The 23,827-nt window shown below is 50.1% G+C and overlaps 1 protein-coding gene across 3 annotated transcripts in view; it reads right to left on the bottom strand.

Annotated features, from left to right (window-relative positions):
• Positions 1-23,827, bottom strand: part of MROH2B (maestro heat like repeat family member 2B) — a 56,610-nt gene that overhangs the window by 5,326 nt on the left and 27,457 nt on the right. For all 3 annotated transcript variants that reach the window (XM_077324043.1, XM_077324044.1, XM_077324046.1), the window contains 16 exons: positions 23,398-23,477; positions 21,529-21,658; positions 18,240-18,335; positions 17,685-17,780; positions 17,285-17,408; positions 15,706-15,815; positions 14,776-14,928; positions 12,223-12,377; positions 11,805-11,967; positions 10,377-10,567; positions 9,514-9,651; positions 7,091-7,202; positions 6,261-6,407; positions 5,337-5,510; positions 1,126-1,281; positions 109-240 (listed from right to left, as the gene is read on the bottom strand). In XM_077324043.1, the coding sequence (XP_077180158.1) occupies positions 109-240; positions 1,126-1,281; positions 5,337-5,510; positions 6,261-6,407; positions 7,091-7,202; positions 9,514-9,651; positions 10,377-10,567; positions 11,805-11,967; positions 12,223-12,377; positions 14,776-14,928; positions 15,706-15,815; positions 17,285-17,408; positions 17,685-17,780; positions 18,240-18,335; positions 21,529-21,658; positions 23,398-23,477 (2,157 nt within the window). The remainder of the gene's footprint in view (positions 1-108; positions 241-1,125; positions 1,282-5,336; positions 5,511-6,260; positions 6,408-7,090; positions 7,203-9,513; positions 9,652-10,376; positions 10,568-11,804; positions 11,968-12,222; positions 12,378-14,775; positions 14,929-15,705; positions 15,816-17,284; positions 17,409-17,684; positions 17,781-18,239; positions 18,336-21,528; positions 21,659-23,397; positions 23,478-23,827) is intronic.

Below are 23,827 nucleotides of genomic sequence, written 5' to 3'. Positions count from 1 at the left end.
CCTGATTCTGTACAAGGAAGATGCATGGGCTAGCCAAAGTCCCACCCTCTGCCTCTGGTCTCCCCCTGCCCTTGAATGAGCAGTCTCTCTTCTCCCCCTCCTTCTTACCAGTTGCCTGCAGAGATATACATGCAGATATGGGAGGTTCAAGGGGGCTGTGGGATGAAGCTCTTCCAGGCAGGCCCTCAGTTTCCTCTTAGGTAGAAATGGCACCAACTTCAGGAACGCGATTCGGCATGCCTGCGAAACAGATAAAAAGTTTCTCAGGCATTTGTGGAGGTTCCTCCGGAGTGACAAATGAGGAGCGGGACCTTGCTCATGCAAACAAAACCAACACGAACAATATTACTTTGGGGAGGGGGCTGAGGCTCACTGGCAGGACATCTGCTTGGCATGCAGAAGGTCCCAAGTTCAATCCCCAGCGTCTCCAGTTGAAAGGTCCAAGTAGTAATTGATGGGAAAGACCTCAGCCAGAGACCCTGGAGAGCCACTGCCAACCTGAGCGGGCAGTGATGGATTATTGGGCTGATTCAGTACAAGGCAGCTTCATCTGTTCTTTTATGAGGGAGTGGATGAGCTTCCGCTGGGTGTGCAGAAAAAGGGCCAGGCAGGAGGGGATGGGAAAGACTGGCCTGGATCGACCAATGATCTGACTCAGTATGAGCAGCTTCCTGCCTTCGCATTAATTAGGGAGGGGCCATGGCTCAGTGGAAAAGCCCTTGCTTGGCATGCAGAAGGTCCCAGGTTCAATCCCCGGCATCTCTAGTTAGAAGGACTATGCAGTAAGTGACTGTCTGAGAGGTCATTGACAGTATTCAAGTAGCGGCTGGACTGATCCTTCTCCTGGATGCTTGAGGCTGAGCCTGCACTGAGCAGGGGGTGGGACTAGATGGCTCTTCCAACTCTAGGATTTCATAATTCCATGAGATCCCGGAGAGCAGCTGCCCGTCAGAGTAGACACTTCTGACCTTGATGGACCATGAACCTGACTCAGTATGAGGCAACACGTGTCTCCAGGGTGCCCATGTATCCACAGCCCTACCAGGAGAAGGCCTATGACATGTCCGCCCGCCAAGAAGAAGCACATTCCTTTGATATTCAAGCGTGCAGAGGAGAATGCCATACCTCGGACGCCTGGGGACTGGGATCTTGCTGGTGAATCAGGAGCGGCACTAGATTCTTCCTCACTTGGTCAGCAAAAAACCCCTGGAATCTGGGTTTCGCCAAGGTGGCCAGGACGCCAAACAGCCGCAGGGAGGCACAGCGGAGATCAGGATTGTCCTACAGCCGGATGACCACACAGAGTTTTTGTTGTTTGGTTTTAAATGCTGGTGAAGCACAGGCACCAATTCATATCTATAGGCTAGAGGTGGCCCCTTTACTTAGGTTGAGATGTGACTATCCAATTTGAGTTCTACTGTCACAACTATTTCTTTTCTTTAAAAAAAGCCCCCTTTCATTAAAGATTTTACCAAATACCAAGTAGGAAAAGACAAGTAAAAGCAAAAAAGAGAAAGAAGACATAAAGAGGCTTCCAGTTTTATCTATGACTAGAAAATAAGCCCGCTGTAGGCAAAATGCAGCGGGCGCTAGGACGGCACGCGATGAGGGCGTAACGGGTGTGCGGCGGGGCTCTTGAAGTCCGGGGACGTCCGGGAGGGGTGGGACCTTGCGGCCTACCTGGTTTCCTGGGGGGCGAGCGGCGGGCATGCTGGAGGGCAGGAGGAAGTGGACGGGCTGCGGCTGGGAAGCTGGCTGGGCACTCAGGCTGTGAGTGGCTGGATGTAGCGGCGCTGGAGGTGGGCAGCTTGGGCCGCGTGGTGGAGTGCGCCGGCAGCGCCGCCGGGTGGGCCGAAGTGTCCCCCACCGGCTGCTGCTGGTGGGCAGGTCCGGTGGGCGAACAGTGATGGGCGGCAGCGGAGCGTCCTGCACGTGTGCGGCAGGCGGGAGCAGCCTGAGCCGGCATCATGGGAGCTGGGCGGCTGGCACTCCGTGGTGGGTCGCATCAGTGCCGGCGGCGGTCCCGAAGCATTGCCCGCCGGCCGCTGCTGGCTGGCTGGGCCGGGGGGCGATGTTAGCGGCAGCGGCGACCTGCGGCCTTGAAGGCTTGGAGGTAATGGCGGCGGGCGGACGGCTGTTATGGAGCGCAGAGGGGGGCGGATCGCGAGGCGCTTTGCGGGCGGAGAGGATCGGTCACCGAAGCCGGGCCGGAGGGTCCCCGGGGAAGCGAGGCGCGCCACGCTCGGCCAGACGGCCGTCCCTGTGGGCTGCGATGCAGCTCGTCTCCCCGCCTGTCTGCGTCCTTTCACGGCAGCGGCAGCGGCTCCCAGCGGCTTCCTTCACTCGAAGCAGGCAGGCGGAGCGGCACACAGCCTGCAAGGCAGCCAGGCCGCCACCGCCGCACGTTGGGCAAAAGCGCAGTGAGGGAGGAAAGGAGGGAGGCCGCGGCGGTTCCCTTGTGCAGGCGGCGCGGGATGGCACTGTGGCTTGGGGGGGTCCCAGGCTCGCTCGGTCAACAGGCTGAGACGGCGAGCTGCGTCAGGCCGGCCGCAAGGGACTCCCTTGCGGCCGGCCTGATGGGTCGGAGGCGCTTTGCGCCTCCGACACACCAGGGCACCGGCAAAGGGAGCAAGTGCGAGCCGCGCTGTGCGCGGCTCGCAATTGTTGTGGTGGGAATCGGAGGGACCAATCGGCAGGCGCTGCGCGCCTGCCGATTGGTCCCTCCAATTGTCTGTCCAGAGGAAGGGTCCAATTCGGACCCTTCCTCATCACGGACACATCCCGCCTCAGAAACCCTTAGCCTTTTATTTAGTCCGTGGCGCCCGCGGTGCCACGGGCGGTTTAAAGATAATTATAAAGCGTTATCTGTTATTCTATGATGATATATTAACAAATTAAAGCCATTCCTTTCCCCTGTATTTTCATAGTTTCTCCCCTGAATCGCCTTAAACCATCATGCTATTTTTGTTTGTATCATGCAGAAAGTACATGAAATGTTTCCACGTAACTACAAATGCTGTGGTTGTTTTAGGATGCTTAGGGCTGATCCTGCGTTGAGCAGGGGTTGGATTAGATGGCCTGTATGGCCCTTTCTAACTCTATGGTTGTATGGTTGTTGTATTGTTGTTGTGTTTTCTTTAATTAAAGAAGTACGTTTGGCCATTTGGAGCCTCTTGTGGTGCAGGGTGGTAAGGCAGCCAACAGGCTATATGAAGCTCTGCCCATGAGGCTGGGAGTTTGATCTCAGCAGCTGGCTCAAGGTTGACTCAGCCTTCCATCCTTCCGAGCTCAGTAAAATGAGTACCCAGCTTGCTGGGGGGTAAACGGTAATGACTGGGGAAGGGAATGGCAAACCACCCCATATTGAGTCTGCCAAGAAAACGCTAGAGGGCGTCACCCCAAGGGTCAGACATGACTTGAGGATACCTTTACCTTTGACCTTGGCCATTTCAGCCAATTCTACAGTCTTTCTCAACTATTCTATTATGGGTAATAATGACCTTTTTCAGTTTTGAGCACATAACACTCTGGCTACTCTAATCATATACAGAAACACACTTCTATTGTTTTTCGAATTCTTTCCCCCCTTAATCCCAAAAAGGGTTGTTTACAGGGGGTTGTAGTGGTTAAGAGCAGTGCCTTCTAATGTGGCAAGCTGGGTTTGATTCCCCGCTCCTCCACATCCAGCTCACTAGGTGGCCTTAGGGTCATCACAGCCCTGATAGTGCTACTCTCACAAAGCTCTCTCAGCCCCACCTACCTATGTGTCTGTTGTGGGGAGAGGAAGGGAAGGTGGTTGTAAGCCATTTAGAAACTCCTCCAGGCAGTGGAAAGCAGGGTATAAAATCAACTCTTCATCTTCTTTAGTATATTCTATATTAAAGCAAGTCTTTGTATCCATTTTTTTGCCTTCTTACATATCCACCAAAGATGAAAAAATGTCCCTTCATGTTATTCACATTTCCAACAAGTATTAGATATATCTTTGTATATTTTTGATAATCTTTCAGGTGATAAATACCAACAATACATAATTTTATAAAAGTTCTTCTAAAGATTAGAACATGTTGATGAGCGATTGGGATGTGAGTGTCCTGCATAGTTCAGGGGGTTGGACTAGATGACCCATGGGCCCCTTTTCCAACTCTATTATTCTATGATTCTACGTTTTCTCAACCAGGGTTTTGTGTAACCCTGGGGTTTCTTGATGGCCTCGTTAGGGTTTCCTGAATGGGTGGGAGTTCATTACTTTTTAATATATTTTTAAAATGTGTTAAACATTTATCAGGTGATATGACCATACATGGTCATGTTGACCTGCCTTCACTCCCAAAATGGCCAGTGATGAACCTGGAAGGGATGGGAAGGGGAGGGGAGGGGCTCTGGGTTGGTATGTGCACACCCATGCTTCCCAACCATATTCTACATGATGGCACCACTTCTGGTTGACAAAGGCTAGAGTTTAATGTAAATTTAAATCCCTTCATATTTTCTCTTTGTGCCATTTGTATACTATGTCCAACATTTTTTTGCCCATTTTAGCATACATTCTTTCACGGATTCTTCCTCTTTTTCAAATTTCAATAAAATTTTATACATCTTAGTAACAATAATGTCCTAATCAGAGCAAATGCTGCTTCACTTGCAAGATCTAATTAAATGTGGCTAGCCTGTGCTGTCCACGTTATGGCAGATGGACCCTTAGTTTAGGTGGAAAGGCAGTGTAACAATGTTTTAAAGGAGGGAGGGAGGGAGATGGGTCAGGCATAATACAGAAAATCTCTTCTGGGGAACCAATGAGGCTGTAGATTTATTTATTAATTATTTATCATACTTATATACCGCCCTCCCCAGAGGCTCAGGGCAGTTTACATATAACAAGGAACAATACATAAAACGGTCTATAACCTTATAATAATAACAGTTGTAACCAGATAACAATGTAACAGTACAATATAACAATAGCACTATAACAACACAACAATGTAACTGTACAAACAGGTCCAGGGCTTATTGGTGGAATTCTGAAGGGGGACGGGGGGGGGGAGCAGGGGCCCTTCGGTCGCTGTTGATTACGTCTGGTCTCAGCCAAATGCTTCGCGGAAGAGCTCCTTTTTGCAGGCCCCGCGGAACTGTTTAAGCTCCGTCAGGGCCCTGATCTCCTCCAGGAGCTCATTCCACCAGGTGGGGGCCAGAACAGAGAATGCTCTGGCCCTGGTCGAGACCAGACGGACTTCTTTAGGGCCAGGGATCCTTAGCTGGTTGGTGGCGGTGGAGCGCAGAGCACTTTTATGATAAAATATGATGGAGAGGTACAGCTAGGCATGCCCACTTACGTCATCCAGGTAGCTTAAGGTCCGCTTGGTGATGTTTTTAAAGAATGAGCTCACATCCTTCTGCTTCAGGTGAAGAAGAACCACAGCCAGCACCTGGAGGCTCTCTCGTACTACCTGGGTATCGTCCAAAGCACCCAGGAGAATCTTCATGATGTTCTTTTTCTCTCCCTTCACCTGGAAGGACACACACGAAAACTGCTGTTGCCATATAACAGGTTGGACCTTACAAATCAACTGTGCTGACTTTCTCCCACTGCAAAGAGCCATTCTCCAAAACAACCTTGGGACACCCCTTTGTTTCAACCTTTTGACCATGGAAGAGCCTCTGAAATACTTTTCAGGTTTCGAGGACTTCCGGAAGTGGTGACATGCCTCTTCCCAGAAGTGGGGAAGGAAATTCGATGTGGGATCCAGCCAATCAATCAATCGACCGTTTACTGCAGGGGTAGTCAAACTGCGGCCCTCCAGATGTCCATGGCCAGCGAATGCTGGCAGGGGCTCCTGGGAATTGTAGTCCATGGACATCTGGAGGGCCGCAGTTTGACTACCCCTGGATTACTGTTTCCGTTGTGGAGAAAGAGAGTAGGCCTTTAGAGCAATAAGAGAAGTCTAGTGATGTCAGCAGTGATCCAAATTCTGGGAAGGCCACATAATAGGGGTGAGCACTCAGTGATCACCAAATCCTGAGGCAGCCAGCACCACAGCACAGAGGGGCGGTGCTGGCGCTAGTGTGCCAGCTGGCGCACTGATGCTGGCGCTACCCTGCCCCTCTGCATCGCTGGCCGCCTTGGGCTTCAGTGATCGCAGAGGCAGCCGAACTGCACCGAAGTGCTCACTCCTACCGCATAATCCCTGGGAAGCTCTCATGTAATCCCAGGGTTCATTGGGAATCTCTGCTGTAAATGTTAAGCGACTGGATCTGACCTTGTCAGGAGCTACGAGGAGTATGTTGCCCAGGCCTCTGACTGCCATCTGGCGGATGCTGGGATGATGGTCCCCTGCCCTCTCCACGAGGATGGGGAAGATGGTCTGCAGCTGCTCTCTCTCGGATAATGCGGGATGCCGGATTGCCTGCCGTGTGACCACATGTTCATTATGACTCAGTTTTGAACGTCCATGACTGAACCTTGTGATATCATGCAAGAAGGAAGGAATACGGACCAAGCACACAATTGGGAGCTTTTGTTTGGCAATGGTGAAATGAAATCTTCTGATAGGCATGCAGACTTACACCTGATGAGAAAGGCGCCCTTTTATTCCATGTAGATCTATATTTATATATTTTTCAACTATTACTTAAAACATTTTGATTCTGCCTTTCTGCCCAGTCATGGTCCTCAAGGCTGTAAACAGAAGAACATTAAAGCATTTAAACAATTCCTTATTTGAAAACAATTCCCTATGAGGAATTGAAGTATGGGACTTCTCAGATTAGAAAAGAGACAACTGGAAGGGGGATACATGGGGGCGGAGAGAGTAGAGAAAGAGGAATTTTCCTCCATAATGTTAGCCTGGACCTGATCCAACATGGCTTCTCTTATTTTCTTATGTCTGAGGCAGTGATTCTCTGCATTCTTGGTGCTTGGGAGGGCCAGAGGGCATCTGGGATTCTGGCCCTGTAGGTGGACATCCTGATTGCGCCTGGGTTTTGGCCATGTTGTGGCACAGAGTGTGGAACTGGATGAGCCATTGGCCTGATCCAACATGGCTTCTCTTATGTCCTTATGCCAAACCATCACGGCTCTGCCTTTTACCTCCACAAAAAATGCCATGCTGGTTAGACGCAGTTTTTCAGACCCCGAATTCATCCAAGCCAGGACATGTTCAATGATCTCCTTGTCAAGAAGGCCTCTCTGAACCAAGTGACTGAAATAGAAAAGGAATGATGGTGGAATAAAAATGGAAGTTGATGTTATCATCTATAATTCCCTCGATAGAGATCAGTAGCAATGCTAATGCTAAATCACTAACAATTTGGTTACTGGTACAGTAGATTGAAGGAATTTATCTTGTTCAACCACTTTTTCAAATATTTCAGTATATGTATGTGAGTAGAAGGCTTCTGCAGATTCTGTGGACAGCAAAAGTCACAAACAAGGAAATACTAGAGCACATAAAGCTTGATCTATCACTGGAAGGCAAAATCACAAAACTCTGGATCACTTACTTTGACCATATCATGCCACTGAACTCGTTAGAGAAAGCAATTATGCTAGGACTGGTCAGTGGTCAAAGGATATCAGGCTGACAAAGAGCATGATGGTTAGACAAACAAAATGGACACTGGCCAGAGCATTAAGCAACAACAGTGTTAAGCAACAACTCGAGTCATCTTAACATTCCTTCTTCCCCCTCTAGACATAGGGTGGGGTAATATTCTGCCATGTTTCTCATTTCTATTGTAATTTATGTTTTGAGTTTTGTGTCCTTTTTAATGGGGATTTTTATGGGACATCAGTAACCCACCACGAGCTGGCTTCAAGAGTGGTGGGGAATAAATGTAACAACAAGAACAAGAACAACTACAACAACAACAACAACAACTACTACTACTACTACTACTACTACTACTACTACTACTACTACTACTAAATTAAAAGAAGTGGTGCAAGATTGAAAGACCTGCTTGTTCCAAAACTTTTCTCTGCCAGTAAATGGACATGAAACAGGAGAGAGGTTAATGGCTTTCCAACCTCAGTCACTATGTTGATGACTCTCTCAAGCATTCAAAACTTAAGGTTTAGTGATGCAAATGCTAGCTTGCAGAGAACAATAAAGGGTCCGTCTTATACCCCAGTGACATGACACCTAGGAGGGGACAGAGGAGAGCTGGTTTTCATACCCTGCTTTTCACTACTCAAAGGAGTCTCAAAACGGCTTACAATCACCTTCCCTTCCTCTCCCCACAACAGACACCCTGTGAGGGAGGGGAGGCTGAAAGAGCTCTGACAGGACTGCTCAGTCAGAACTGTGACAAGCCAAAGGTTACTAAGCTGGCTTCAGGTGGAGGAGCGGGCAATCAAATGTGGCCTGCCGGATTAGAAGCCACTGCTTTAACCACTCCAACATGCTGGCATAGCCTGGGGAATACCAAAGGACAGGAAGAGAAGAAATGACAAACAGTGTGTAGGCAGAAAAGAGGAGATAAATTCTCAGTACATGAGGGGAACGAGGTCCATTTTGGCTGATTTGATGTAAGGAATCCTCACACCAGAATTTCATCCTAATATGCACCATTACCATGTGGAACTAACAAAAGGCAGGCATCATGCTGTTATTTTAACTGTAAATGGCCTATCGTAGAATAACACCACTCAGGGTATGCTTAGTGAAGCAGTCAAGAGTTATGTATAGTGGATGGACAGAGGGTCACATGTATGCACCTTTACTTTGTCTCCTTGCTCAATCCATTGCTGTGCACATATTTTCATCTTAATATGTTCTTTACTACTTTGAGGATTCTTAGTAACTACACTGAAACCCACTCAAGCACAATACCAAAAGGACTCTGGGGAAAGGGGGTGGTTGGCTGATAGATCTATAGATACCCAGAGTATACAGGTATGGTAAGTCCTACATACCCAAAGTATACAGGTATGGTAAGTCCTACCTAATCAGAATGAGCAAGAGACATAGGCATTATGTGGACCCTGTAAATAGTGATGGGGGCAGAGTGCTAAGAGGGCAGTGGGAAGGGCTATGGCTCAATAGAAGAGCCATTGCCTGGCATGCAGAAGGATCCAGGTTTAAACAGAAGAGTTGGTTTTTATATGCTGCTTTTCTCAACCCGAAGGAGGCTCAAAGTGGCTTACAGTCGCCTTCCCTTTCCTCTGCCCCAACAGACACCCTGTGAGGTGGGTGAGGCTGAGAGAGCCCTGATATTCCTGCTCAGTCAGAACAGCTCTATCAGTGTTGTGACTAGCCCAGGTCATCCAGCTGGCTGCATGTGGGGGAGCGCAGAATCGAACCTGCCTTGCCAGATTAGAAGTCCGCACTCCTAACAACTACACCAAGTTGTGGAGCTCCCCAAAAGCACCCCATGCTTAGATTGGGGTGGAGCTTGCTGCTGCGATCTCACTGCCCCCTAGTGGCCATTCATTTATCCCTTCCCCCTTTGGAATATCTGAAAAGGTCCAGGATACAATGAAAAGGCTTCCCCGACCCTCAGCTTCCTTACCTGGTGAGCAGGCAAACCCCCTCCTGGTGGGTGCTGGGATCCCTCAGCAAAACCCACATGCTAACTCCCCCGGTATCGGCAAGCGAGGGCTCAGAGGTCAGCCTCAACAGCAGAGTCTTCAGGCTGATGACGGAAAGCCTGTGATGAGGGAGGAGACACACGCAAGATTCAGAATTGTAAACAGACAGAAGGCAGGGCATCCACAGGCGTGTGGTTCAGAAGAGTTAAACCACTGGCTGTTTCTCTGGCAAAGGGGCTCCCAAGGAGTGTGGGGGACTCTGAAAACTAGGCCGATGGAGATGCAGAGGTGGTTTACCCTAGTCCAGGCCTGACAGCCCTGGAACGGTGGGAGTTAATTAATTTTAAAAATCTCTTTTAAATTTGCTAAAGATTGATTGGGTGATGTGACCATATATGGTCACGTCAAACCCCCTCCAATGGCCAGTGATGGACCTGGAAGGGGAGGGGCCCCAGGTGGGCGTGTCCACAGCTCTGCTTCCCAGCCCTATTCTGCATGACTGTGCCACTTCTGGGGTTTCTCAGAGCCTGAAAAAGGTTTCAGGGGTCTCTCAACAGTCAAAAGTTGAGAAAGGCTGCCCTACTAGCACACGCAGCACTGGCTACGGACCCCATGGTTAAAGGGGACCTGTGGTGTTGTACAGTTACACTGTGATTGTTAGGGGGTCTCCATACTTACCTGCCACGTGTACTGCAAGAACAAAAAAGGGGCCAAGGGAATCCTTAAACAGGCTCTGGTGCTATGGGATGCATGACTCCTTAAAACGGGCCTTCAAAATATATGTGCCTTTTGAAGAGCCTATCCCAGTTTTCCCTCTTGGCTATTCTCCATCCTCGAGATTTACCTGCAAGGATTGCCTTCGCTCAGGTGCTGTTCTCTCCGGAACAGTCTCCGGCGCCCCTCGTAAGAAGGCATCTTCTGGCCAAGGGTTTTGCTGACCTGCTGCAGGAGAGCACAGAACAATTCCGGGAACAGATCCCGGAGGGTCTTCTCCGTTGGCAGCGCAGACATGACCTCATAGATAGCACAGGTGGCCTGAGGAGAGGGAGGAGGTAGCTGTGCTGAACGATGCAAGGTGTGTCGTGTGGGTGAGTCAACGGCATGAGAAGAATATCTTACAGGGGACATGGGAGATGTGCAAGTAGCCTATTCTGATCTCCCGTCTCCCACAAACAATCTCCGGTGTCCTGATTGGCTCAATGGGCTACCGTGTGCAATAGGAGACTGGACTAGATGAACCCTCACTGACCCAGCAGGGCTCTCCTGATGTCCTTAGGAAGGCCTCGGCCCCTCTGCCCTGTTGCTGGCCCTCCAGGGGAACTGGCTGGCCCCTGTGTGAGACAGGAGGCTGGACTGGAGGGACCCCTGGTCTGACCCAGCAGGGCTCTCCTGATGTCCTTAGGAAGGCCTCGGCCTCCCTGTCCTGTTGCTGGCCCTCCAGAGGAACTGGCTGGCCCCTGTGTGAGACAGGGCTGGACTGGATGGACCCCTGGTCTGACCCAGCAGGGCTCTCCTGATGTCCTTAGGAAGGCCTCGGCCTCCCTGCCCTGTTGCTGGCCCTCCAGAGGAACTGGCTGGCCCCTGTGTGAGACAGGAGGCTGGACTGGATGGACTCCTGGTCTGACCCAGCAGGGCTCTCCTAATGTCCTTAGGAAGGCCTCGGCCTCCCTGCCCTGTTGCTGGCCCTCCAGAGGAACTGGCTGGCCCCTGTGTGAGACAGGAGGCTGGACTGGATGGACTCCTGGTCTGACCCAGCAGGGCTCCTTCTGAGCAAACTTAATGATGAATTTAGCTTTGTGGTTCGGTTCATGCCCATCCCCAGCCAGATACCCCAATTTTCCTGGATATCTTAGGCACTAAAATGCAGTCCTGTTAAAGGTAAAGGTATCCCCTGTGCAAGCACGGAGTCATGTCTGACCTTTGGGGTGACGCCCTCTAGCGTTTTCATGGCGGACTCAATACGGGGTGGTTTGCCAGTGCCTTCCCCAGTCATTACCGTTTACCCCCCAGCAAGCTGGGTACTCATTTTATCGGAAGGATGGAAGGCTGAGTCGACCTTGAGCCGACTGCTGGGATTGAACTCCCAGCCTCATGGGCAGACAGCTTCAGACGGCATTTCTGCTGCCTTACCACCCTCCGCCACAAGAGGCTCTGTTAGTTGTCCCCAAAACAGAACAGAACAGAACAGGCCCAGATCCACTCCCTCCCTGTCTCAGATGACCTTCCCGGGCAAAGAGGGAATGTTCTTCAGATGTTTCCACTGTCAACGTACTTTGAGAGGCTCCTCATTGGCGAAAACTGAGGTTCCGTCGCTGCTCATGGCTGACGCTGTTTCTGAGATGGACGGCTGCATGACGGTGGCGGCTAACCGGCGAAGAATCAGCGCAGCCAGGAAAAGGTCCCTGCCTAAAGACCTCCAGAGCTCCCCTGTCTCGCTACAGTCGAAAAACACAGGAAGTATAGGCTTCATCTCAGATCCTCTTTGGCACCACTGGTGCTAGAGGAGGAAGCAGGCCAATCTAGGGCAAAGAGGGGATGACACAACTTCCCATCTTCCCAGCCTCCTGTATGGCCCCTTCCAGCTCTATGATTCTAAGATCCAGGAGGCCACTGAATGGGTTTGCAAGGCCCACCTTCAGCTTGGACCCACCCTCAAATGTTCCAGTCCCGAGCTTGACTCAGTCCCCCACCTGTCCATGGGGAGGCGCCGTCCCAGGAGGCTGCTGAACACCGCGTCCAAGTGGAACTGTGCCACGAGCAAAATGGCGTCCACCAGGACCTGCCGCAGGGACTCCTCCTTGATGGTGGGCAGGTGGGTGTAGAAGACGTCGAGGATCTTCGAAACCTGGGAGGAGCAAGGCCACAGAGAATCATAGAATCATAGAGTTGGAAGGGACCTCATGGGTCATCTAGTCCAACCCCCTGAACTATGCAGGAAACTCCCAACCCTCTCGCTCACCCACTGTCTCCTGCCACCCCCTTCAACCTTCCCAGAATCAGCCTCTTCGTCAGATGGCTCTCCAGCCTCTGTTAAAAAATTTCCAAAGATGGAGAACACACCACCTATCGAGAGAGCTCGAAGGCAGCCCAAGCCTTGGAAGAACTGTAAACAAATACCCATGATGCACGTTTCTAATTTCCACATGCAATTAAAACCCTACTGTGAAACTGGGGTCAAGATGGGGAACTGGGGTGGGGGTGCGGAATGGACACGGTCTGGGGCAAGGAAATGGGCTCAAGTGTGGCCTCAGTGGCATCAAGAAAAACCGAGAAGGGAAGCTCTAGGAATCATTGGACATTCCATGGTTTTACCATAGAGTTTTTGTGTGGATTCCTAGAGGTTCCCATGTCATTTCCAGGTTTTCTCAAGATATGAAACAATGATGTGGCTGAAATTTTTGGGGAGAGGTTTTGTTTTACCCCCAGTTGGCTCCAAAGGAAATTGAAAACAGCAAGTAGGCCAAATATTTTCTTCAGAGCTCTTCATTTTTTCCCCATTCTGCTCTCTTCCACAGGAAGTAGCCTGCTGGTTTCATTTACAAAAGAAATGAAAACAGGGACAGAAGTATAGCATGTAATTTGGCCTCCCAAACCAGCTTTTTGCCATATAGTAAACTGAATTATGCCCCAGGGAGGGATTAAGACTAGTATTACGCATGCCTCCCCCTACACCTGAGGGAGAGAGGGAGAGAAAGAGTCAATATATAATTATAGATAATAAGTAGATTAAAGAAATAACATTTGCAGATTTGTCCCTTGGACATAAAAGGAGATTTTTGGAAACATTTATCCCACTTCACAGGGAGGTCCCTGCTGTGCACAAAAATGTGCTTAATGTTTGTGCCAAGATAGAGAAAAAATATCCAAAAAGTTTGGGAAGCTACGATAAACACTGCATAGGCAGCCGACTCCGTACACAGGCACAGCTTCTTAGAGAAACAGCCCAAAGAGGCTCAGTTACAGATTTTTGCCTGAACTCAGATCAGATAGTACTACCTTATCTAAGAGATTTCTATGCTGCCTGATCAGAGACCTGCATAGTGCAGGGGGTTGGACTAGATGACCCACGAGATCCCTTCCAACTCTGTTATTTTATTATTATCAGAGGAACAGGCTTCCTCGGGAGGTGGTGGCTTCATCTTTGGACATGTTTAAACAGGCTGGAGAGCCATCTGACGGAGAGGCTGATTCTGTGGTTGAAGGGGGTGGCAGGTGACAGCGGGTGAGCGAGAGGGTTGGGAGTGTCCTGCATGGTCCTGCATGGTGCAGGGGGTTGGACTAGATGACTCTAGAGGCACCTTCCAACTCAATGATTCTATGCTCGAGGTAGTTTACAACTGTTTTCAATATACTAGTACTACTAGCACTACTCCTACTACTACTACCACCTGTAGTAGTGGGGGAGGGGTGATAGTATTACTTCCATGCTTGTTTTAAAATTAATGTGGTTTTAATGGGGCTGTTATTTTATGGGGTATTTATAATGTAACCCACCACAAGATGGCTTGCCATGTGTGGCAGGAAACAAACCTAATACAATAAGTAAGTAAGTAAGTAAGTAAGTAAGTAAGTAAGTAAGTAAGTAAGTAAGTAAGTAAGTAAGTAAGTAAATAAGTAAGTAAGTAAGTAAATAAATAATACTGCCACTGGCAATTATACAAGAGATTTCTATGCTTCCTCATCAGCATCCTGCTTGAAGAGGTTTACAATTAAAAAGAAGTTTACAAAATACCACCACTACTACTACTTGTAGTAGTTCTACTAGTGGTAATTATTTAAGAGATGTTGATGCTGTCTCACCAGAGTATTGTTTGAGATTGTTTACAATTAAAAGTAAGTTTTCAATATACAACTACAGTAATAATGATAACAATAACAATAACATTTTTTTAGCCTGCCGTTTCAAATGCCTGCCCTATATGTAGTAGTTCTACTACTAGTGAAAATTATTGAATAGATTTCTATGCTGCCTCATCAGAGTCTTGCTCAGGATTGTTTACAATTTAAAACAAGTTTTCAACACACTACTACCTTTAGTATACCTATAGTAGTTCTACTAGTAGTGGCAATGACTGAAGAGATTTCCACATTGCCTTATCAGAGTCCTGATGGAGGTAGTTTACAATTAAAACTATACATTTTCAATATACTATTCTATTACTACTAATGACCGTTTGCTCAGTGGCCTATATCTATCCAGGCCTTCCAAATACTTAGTTCCAAGGGCTGTGGGCAATTCCAACCTGTGCTTCCATAGCCCCGCCACATTCCTTCAAGATTGTGAGTAGCCAATGTCCTGCGGCAGCAGCACACATTTCATTTCCAGACACCAGGTCTTCCAAGATGTCTTCAATGAAGTCCAGGGCTTGATCCGGTGGAAAATAGGCACTGACCACCTGTAAGGGAAGTGGCCGATTAAGGGGAGCGCTAAAACTCTCGTGAAACTGCATCATAGATCCTTGCCAACTCTGCATTGGGAAAGTTCTGCAGATGTGGGCGTGAAACCAAGGGAAGGCAGCTTTTTGGATGGGGAAGAATGCTGTAGACTCTGCTCTGCTACTCTGCCATTTTCTTCATGGGAACTGTTGCTGGACTAGATGAACCACTGGGCTGATCCAGCAGGGCTCTCCTGATGTTCTTAGGAAGGCCTCGGACTCTCTGCCCTGTTGCTGGCCCTCCAGAGGAACTGGCTGGCCCCTGTGGGAGACAGGAGGCTGGACTGGAGGGACCCCTGGTCTGACCCAGCAGGGCTCTCCTGATGTCCTTGGGAAGGCCTCGGCCTCTCTGCCCTGTTGCTGGCCCTCCACAGGAACTGGCTGGCCCCTGTGTGAGACAGGAGGCTGGACTGGATGGACCCCTGGTCTGACCCAGCAGGGCTCTTCTGATGGTCTCAGGAAGGCCTCGACCTCTCTGCCCTGTTGTTGGCCCTCTGGAGGAACTGGCTGGACTGGATGGACCCCTGGTCTGACCCAGCAGGACTCTTCCTGTGTCATTTGCTCCCCAAATCCTTTTTTTCTTTTTTTAGAGGAGAGTGTTGTTCTCCTTGACGTAACCCCAGAGAAGAATCCCCAGAGAAACAAGCTGATTGGCATGCCCATTCACACTCAGCAGGTTTGTAACAGAAGAAAGGGCAGAGATTTTCCCCAAACTGTCCCCAAGTAGAGAACCGTCACCTTGGCCATCCTGGCTGATGCCTTGAACAAAACACTGGGAAGTTCGGACTGTAAATCTTGGCATGCAGAGAACATCTCTTGTTCTTCCTCTGCGGTGACTCCAGACCGAGCTGGTATGGGGAGTCAAGAGAAGGTCAGGAACATGTTTTCCTCACCTGAATCTTTGTTCATCCCAAGTCCTGGTTGAGCAGAGAGGTCCAGGAAACAGATGCCCCTACACTGCCTCTCTCCTCAAGTAGGACTCTGGGCAGCTTACACCAATCCCAAAGAGCCAAAAGAGCAACAACATCTGCCCCCGCCCCTTGCCCTCCAATGAAACCAAGAATACCCTGTGATATCATATTTGGTCACACAAAGAGAGGACAGGTTTCACTGGCACAGGCAGTAACGTTGACAGAAGCAGGGAAAGAAGAAGACCCAACAGGAGAGGGCTGGACTCCATCAAGGGAGCCACAGCCCTCCGCTTGCAAGACTTTTCATGACAGGACATTCTGGAGGTTAGACTCATAGAATACTAGAGTGGGATGGTCCCCAGAAGCCATCTAGTCCTCCCCCTGCTCAGTGCAGGATCATCCTCAAGCATCCAGGAGAAGGATCTGTCCAGCCACTGCTTGAAGACCCCCAAGTGAGGGGGAGCTCCCCACCTCCTTAGGCAGCCCCTTCCCCTGCTGAACTAGACTCCTAGAATCCTAGAGTGGGAAGGGGCCATGCAGGCCATCTAGTCCCACCCCCTGCTCAGTGCAGTATCAGCCTCAAGCATCCAGGAGAAGGATCTGTCCAGCCCCTGCTTGAAGACGGCCAGTGAGGGGGAGCTCCCCACCTCCTGAGGCAGCCCCTTCCACTGCTGAACTAGACTCCTAGAATCCTAGAGTGGGAAGGGGCCATGGAGGCCATCTAGTCCCACCCCCTGCTCAGGGCAGGATCAGCCTCCAGCATCCAGGAGAAGGATCTGTCCAGCCACTGCTTGAAGACCCCCAAGTGAGGGGGAGCTCCCCACCTCCTGAGGCAGCCCCTTCCACTGCTGAACTAGACTCCTAGAATCCTAGAGTGGGAAGGGGCCATGGAGGCCATCTAGTCCCACCCCCTGCTCAGGGCAGGATCAGCCTCCAGCATCCAGGAGAAGGATTTGTCCAGTCCCTGCTTGAAGACGGCCAGTGAGGGGGAGCTCCCCACCTCCTTAGGCAGCCCCTTCCACTGCTGAACTAGACTCCTAGAATCCTAGAGTGGGAAGGGGCCATGCAGGCCATCTAGTCCCACCCCCTGCTCAGTGCAGTATCAGCCTCAAGCATCCAGGAGAAGGATCTGTCCAGCCCCTGCTTGAAGACGGCCAGTGAGGGGGAGCTCCCCACCTCCTGAGGCAGCCCCTTCCACTGCTGAACTATTCTGTGACACATGTATCTCTTCTCTGCAAAACTATTTTATTCTTTAACACGCAGGTGCTCTACCCCTCCAGGTGACAGTCTTTCAAACTCCTTCAAGAGAGCCATCGACAGCCTCTTCTCCACACTGGACCTTCAGAAGTCCCCTCAACCTTTCTGATTAGGGTTTGGTCTCCGGCTCTCAGTGCTTCTTGCCTCACCTTGTATGTGCAAGAGGCAGGTGATGCATTGGCCCGCCCACTGCCGACATTGGCTGGAAGAATCACAGGTATACGGGGCCAGCAAGGCTACGAGGGACCCGAACTGCAGAAAATCTTCCCCACTCTAAAGGGAAAGGGAAGAAAAGGAAATCTTTATTGCAAAAATGTAGGTGCCTTTGTTGGGCATTTGGGATGTAACTGCTTTGGCAATTTGAAACTGACAGATTTGGGTCAAATTCTGTCTGGCTTCGGGTGTTGATTTTAATACACATTCAAAAGCCATAAGGGCACCAGAAGAGCACCAGTTCCTTCCAGAGTTTTTCAGAATATCACAATCCATTAACAGGAAGGGGGAACCCATTAAATACCTCACCGGAAAAGTTAAATTAAAGGGTATTACCCTGATGCTTTCCTGAAAAGCAGCGAGGAGTTGAAAGCTGGCTTGTAAAGCTCTTTCTCGACTGCCTTCCGTTTCGGTGAACCAGGGGTCGATGAGCTGTTGGGGAGGCAAGGAGGTGAACATGCGCATGAACAAAGGGATTGAATCAGGCCATTGGTCCAAGAGGCCACAGGACCCTCCTGCCCGTACCCCCTCTGCCTCTTAATGTGGAGGTTCCCCTCCATCACCAGGGCTAGTAGCTGCTGAGGTTTATCCTCCACAAACCTACCTAATTCTCCTTATGCAGCTGTTTATTCCTTCGGCCTATAATGTCATGCCCGGGATAATATCGATTGCCACTTTGAGATCAGGAAGGAATTTCCTTTCAGTCTAGATTGGCAGTTCTTTGCCTCCCTCTGTGCATAGAGCAAAGGTCCCTGGGGGAGCTGGCGGGGAAGTAGCTGTGCATTCCCTGTGTTATGCAGTGGGTTGGACTAGATGACCTCTGGGTGCAGCCTCCCCGCTCTCTGTTTCTATATTTGGATGGATTTCCTCCTGGCAGCCCCAGCGGCTCACCTGGAACATTTCATCCACCAGCTCAGAGGTTGGCTGTTCCTCCAGCATGGCCTTCATGAGTTCTCCGAGGGCCTCCATGGAGCAATCGTACAGGCCCTGAAAACCAAAAGTCAGCAAATGAAATTGGGCGGCCAGCTCTGGGTCAGGAGGGTACAGTGACTTAGAGCCCCCCCCCCCCCATGCAGCCATATTCCCCCAGGACACTGATCTCTGCCGCCTGGATACAACCTGTAAAAACAGGGGATCGAAGGAAGCAGAATGCAAAATGTGACATTTTGGCCTTTGTAATACCTTAGTTTGTAAACTGAACGTCCCTTCTGGGTAATTGTTTGGTTCTCAGTTGTTTTGAAGATTGCTTTAGGATGCTTTGGGCTGATCCTGCGTTGAGCAGGGGGTTGGACTAGATGGCCTGTATGGCCCCTTCCAACTCTATGATTCTATGATTCTGATTCTGAGCAGAGGGTTGGACTAGATGGCCTGGATGGCCCCTTCCAACTCTTATGATTCTATGATTCTGATTCTGAGCAGGGGGTTGGACTAGATGGCCTGGATGGCCCCTTCCAACTCTATGATTCTAAGATTTTACAGTGTAGGAGTTTATTATCATTGCTGCATACATACCGTTTACAGCGGGTTTCTCCCCCCATCCCCCTTTGATGGTATCACCAGTCTGTTTCCTTCTTAGCTGTTGTTCCCACCTGGGGCCTGTTGTTCCAGTGGAAGAACTAAACGCTTCCTTTCTCCCCAGCTTGGATCAAATCTTTACCACCTGCGGAATTGCTTTTTAAAGCCAGAAGAAGGGTTTCGGAGACAGGAGACTCTGTGGCTTGGAGAGACTCATGGAAGGGGGTTTGACCTCCCCTCTCTTGACATTCCAGTTTTTCAACCTCCATTCCTGCCCCTGACTCACAAACTTGTCTGGGTAACTTATGTGGCTGCAAAGCCCCCCACCCCCACCTAAAATACAAGCTCATTAATTTCTGTCTTTTGCAAGTGCCAGAAAAATGGCTGCGTTTGCCCTTGAGACACATTCTGCCTGTAGCCATGTTTGTTTTGAGATAACAGTGAGACACGACAGGGATTGGCACAGGAGGAGAGGAACAGTTTCCCTGAGACAGAGCAAAAGGTCAGGCATGGAAAGATGACTTATCTGCCTAAACGCAGGAACTAAGATTTTTTTTTTAAATTGCTGTCAAGTTGCAACTGACTTATGGCAATTCAGAGCAGGAAATCACAGAATCACAGAGTTGGAAGGGACCTCCAGGTCATCAAGTCCAGGGGTAGTCAACCTGTGGCCCTCCAGATGTCCATGGACTACAATTCCCATGAGCCCCTGCCAGCAAACGCTGGCAGGGGCTCATGGGAATTGTAGCCCATGGACATCTGGAGGACCACAGGTTGACTAACCCTGACCTAGTCCAACCCCCTGCACTATGCAGGACACTCACATCCCAATCGCTCATCCACTGTCACCTGCCACCCCCTTGATCCTTCAAAGAATCAGCATCTCCATCAGATGGCTCTCCAGCCTCTGTTTAAAAATCTCCCAACCTGGAGAACCCACCACCTCCCGAGGAAGCCTATTCCACTGAGGAACCGCTCTGACTGTCAGGAACTTCTTCCGGAGGTTTAGATGGAATTTAGAATCATAGAGTTGGAAGGGACCTCCTGGGACATCTAGTCCAACCCCCTGCACTATACAGGACTCTCACAACTACAAGATGTTCATTGTCCTGCTGCCTAGGGTATCTAGGTCTATTGGTCTGAGTGGGGGGTCTTCCGCTTGCTGGATGCACCTCGCCCTTCTGAACTCCCAACTCCCCCAAACCCAGAAGAAGTTTGTGACATACTGATGTCACCCAGAATTGACGTAGCACACCGGGGTCATTGGAGAGATGATGCTCTGGTTTTTGGACAAAACTCTATGATTTGAAGCAAACTCTACCATAGAGTTTTGCCCAAAAGCCAGAGCGTCACCACCGTTACCTCTGACATGCTGGTGCCTCTTGTGGGTAACAGCAGCCTGTTGTGGCTCTCCTCCCCACTCCCAGAATGCACCTGCCCTTCTCCTGCCAGCAGCGTCAAAGGCCTGGCCATTCTACAGCTACCTGAGCATAAACACTGTTGCATATGTGAATCTACTCAGCACTGTACTTGAGGTCCAAGGTAGGATTCTAGCAGCTTTGGAAGCAGCCAATGCACTGCGAGGCTTCCAATAATGGGAGCCAATTGGGCTTGGCTGTGGGAGATTCCTTTGTTGTACATATTTATATACTAGGGACAAAGCCCGTTGTATTCAGATACTAGCGCTAGATTGGGTGAGGTGGGGTGGAAGAACTCTGTGGATGGCCTCTCCCTCCCCCCAGGACCTGGAAAGGCTGCAGGCAGCTGTTGGGGAACTCACCGGCAGGGGCAGCTCTCATGCGGCAGGGATCTGGGGGTGGTCAGGGGTCAGGAACGGAAGGCAATTGGCTGGCTGATGGACAGACAGGCAAGCCGATTGGAGGAGGAGGCACTCGGGGGCGGGATAGCCTTCCTGAGTGGGTGTTGAGCACTGAGTGGCACTTAAGCCATGAGACACGCTCCTCCTCCAAGCCCTTACCAGAAATATTAAGTGGAACAGATGCTGGGGGTTTCTGGGGAGGTAGCAGAGTGACGTTTTCTGTATCATGCTTTCTGTATCATGTGCTCTCACAAGAGCTGCAAGAATTCCAGTGTCATGTGGTCCCTGAACCCACATATTCTACAGAGACTCTGGACTTTGTTGGTGGTCTCCCATTCAGATATTGACAACGGCCAACCCCGTTTAGCTTCTGAGGTCTGATGAGATCAGCCTAGCCTGGAACGTCCCAGTCAGGGCAGAAGCACAGAGGCCGTTGGCCCTTTCCTACCTCTGCAGAGCAACCCTGGACTCCCTTGGAGGTCTCCTCTCCAAATACTATCCAGGACTGACCCTGCTTAGCTTCTGTGATCTGATGAGATCAGGCTAATCTGGACCACAGGGATCAGGACTAAAAAGCACAGCCCTCCGTCAAGAGAGCCCACTGAAAAGGCCTCGTTGGATCCCCAGATGAAGGCCCACCTTGTTTGGGATCCCCCTGAAGAAGGGAGCTGTGTCTCACAGAAGCTCCTCCTCTGCCACAAATTCTGTTAGTCTTGGTGTTCCTGGACTCTGGCTCTTTTCTGCTGCTCCAGACAAACTAATATGGCTGCCCATCTTGGCCTGTCTCCACTGAACAGAGGCTTCTGGGAAGTCCACGAGCAGCAGGCCCTCCAAAAACCTACCTACCTTTGTGGACTCAGAATCCTTTCCCATCTCCCCTTTCAGCTGCTCCAAGGGAGGAAGAGGGAAGAGACTTTTGATGCTTTGATCAAGGAGGTCCCGATTGTCCTCCAAGCTCAAACACGGTTTCAGTTTGCTGGGAGGAAAAAAGACGGATGGGAAAAAACACATTTTAGAGGCTTCAGGGCTAGTTCCACGTACTTTGCTACCCCCCCCCCTCCAAGAAATGGTGTAGTGATTGAGAATGGTGGTTTCCAGTTTGGCGAGTCAGGTTTGATTCCCCTATCCTCCATGTGCAGCCAGCTGGGTGACCTTGGGCTAGTCACAGTCCTGATAGAACTGTCCGTGCAGCACAGTTCTCCCAGAGCTCTCTCAGCCTCACCTGCCTCCCAGGGTGTCTGTTGTGAGGAGAGGAAGGGAAGGCAACTGAAAGCACCTTTGAGACTGCTTGTGGTAGAGAAGAGTGGGACATAAACCCAACTCTTCTTCTTTATAAGATGAGGGTCCAGTAGCTGAGGCAATTCACTTCCTGCATCACTGGTGGCTTGGCGTAAGCTGAAGATCAGGATACTCTTCTTTGTATTGTCCCAAGTAGCTTCTTGGGTTGCCTGAGATTCATCGCTGTCAACCCTAGAGTTACCAACCCCAGGTGAAGCCTGGAATTACAACTTCCCTCCCGACAACAAAGAGCAGCTCCCTTGGAGAAAATGTCACTTTTTTGCCAGGTAGACAAGGACAGCCCAAAAGTCCATCATCCGGGCTGTTTCCACATAGAATCATGGAAGGGATCTCCTGGGTCATCTAGTCCAACCCCCTACACTATGCAGGACACTCACAACCCTATCGCTCATCCACTGTCACTTGCCACCCCCTTGAGCCTTCACAGAATCAGCCTCTCCGTCAGATGGCTCTCCAGCCTCTGTTTAAACATCTCCAAAATGGAGAACCCACCACCTCCCGAGGAAGCCTGTTCCACTGAGGAACCGCTCTAACTGTCAGGAACTTCTTCCGGAGGTTTAGCCGAAAATCCTTTTGAATTAATTTCATCCCATTGTTTCTGGTCCAACCCTCAGGGGTAGTCAACCTGTGGTCCTCCAGATGCTGACAGGGGCTCCTGGGAATTGTAGTCCATGGACATCTGGAGGGCCACGGTTTGACTACCCCTGCTCTAGGGCAACAGAAAATAACTGTACTCCATCTTCTATATGACAGCATTTCAAGTACTTGAAGATGGCTATCAGATCCCCTCTCAGTCGTCTCCTCTCCAGGCTAAACAGACCAGGCTCCCCCAACCTTTCTTCCTACGTCTTGGTCTCCAAACCCCTCACCATCTTTGTTGCCCTCCTCTGGACATGCTCCAGTTCATCTACATCCCTCTTCAACTGGGGTGCCCAAAACTGAACACAGGACTCCCAAGTGAGGTCTAACCAGAGCGGAGTAAAGCGGTAACATCACCTCCTGTGATCTGGACACTATAGTTGTTTTAATATGGTTTAACATTTCATAAAGTAACTTTTATATCTAAGTTGGTCTCAGGGGTCCATCTAGTCCAGCATCCTGACTCGCCCATCCTGTCTCCAATGTGCTTTACCCCTCCTTTGCATATTTAAACTCCGCCAATGCTTTTACGTGGAGTTGCTGAGGATTGAACCTGAGCCCTTCTGCAAACCAGGGAAGGCTATACCACTGAGCTGCAGCCCCTTTCCCGGGAGAGGTGAATATTTCTTTCCTCAAAGGAACATCCTTCCCAGCAGAGAATCTACCACTTTTTTGGCGCCCAAGTCTGGAAGATTGCATGAGAACTTAAAGGAAGGCGGCTCTTGCCATGCGGATTCTGCAGGACATGAGGATAGTTACTGGACCAAAAGAGCCTACCTCAGACCTCCGAGGGCAAGGATGGCCTTGGGACGAATTGGGGTTGATAGAGAATCCAAGGGCTCTTCCCTGATGAAATCCTGAAAGGGAGAGCAGATGATCATAGAATCATAGAATCACAGAGTTGGAAGGGGCCACACAGGCCATCTAGTCCAACCCCCTGCTCAGAATCAGAATCATAGAATCATAGAGTTGGAAGGGGCCATACAGGCCATCTAGTCCAACCCCCTGCTCAGAATCAGAATCACAGAATCATAGAGTTGGAAGGGGCCATACAGGCCATCTAGTCCAACCCCCTGCTCAGAATCAGAATCACAGAATCATAGAGTTGGAAGGGGCCATACAGGCCATCTAGTCCAACCCTCTGCTCAGAATCAGAATCACAGAATCATAGAGTTGGAAGGGGCCATACAGGCCATCTAGTCCAACC

The sequence above is a fragment of the Paroedura picta genome, chromosome 2 (assembly GCF_049243985.1).
Source record: "Paroedura picta isolate Pp20150507F chromosome 2, Ppicta_v3.0, whole genome shotgun sequence".
NCBI lineage: Eukaryota > Metazoa > Chordata > Lepidosauria > Squamata > Gekkonidae > Paroedura > Paroedura picta.
The sequence above is the reverse complement of the archived record's forward strand: the minus strand, read 5'-3'. Positions and strand labels throughout refer to the sequence as shown.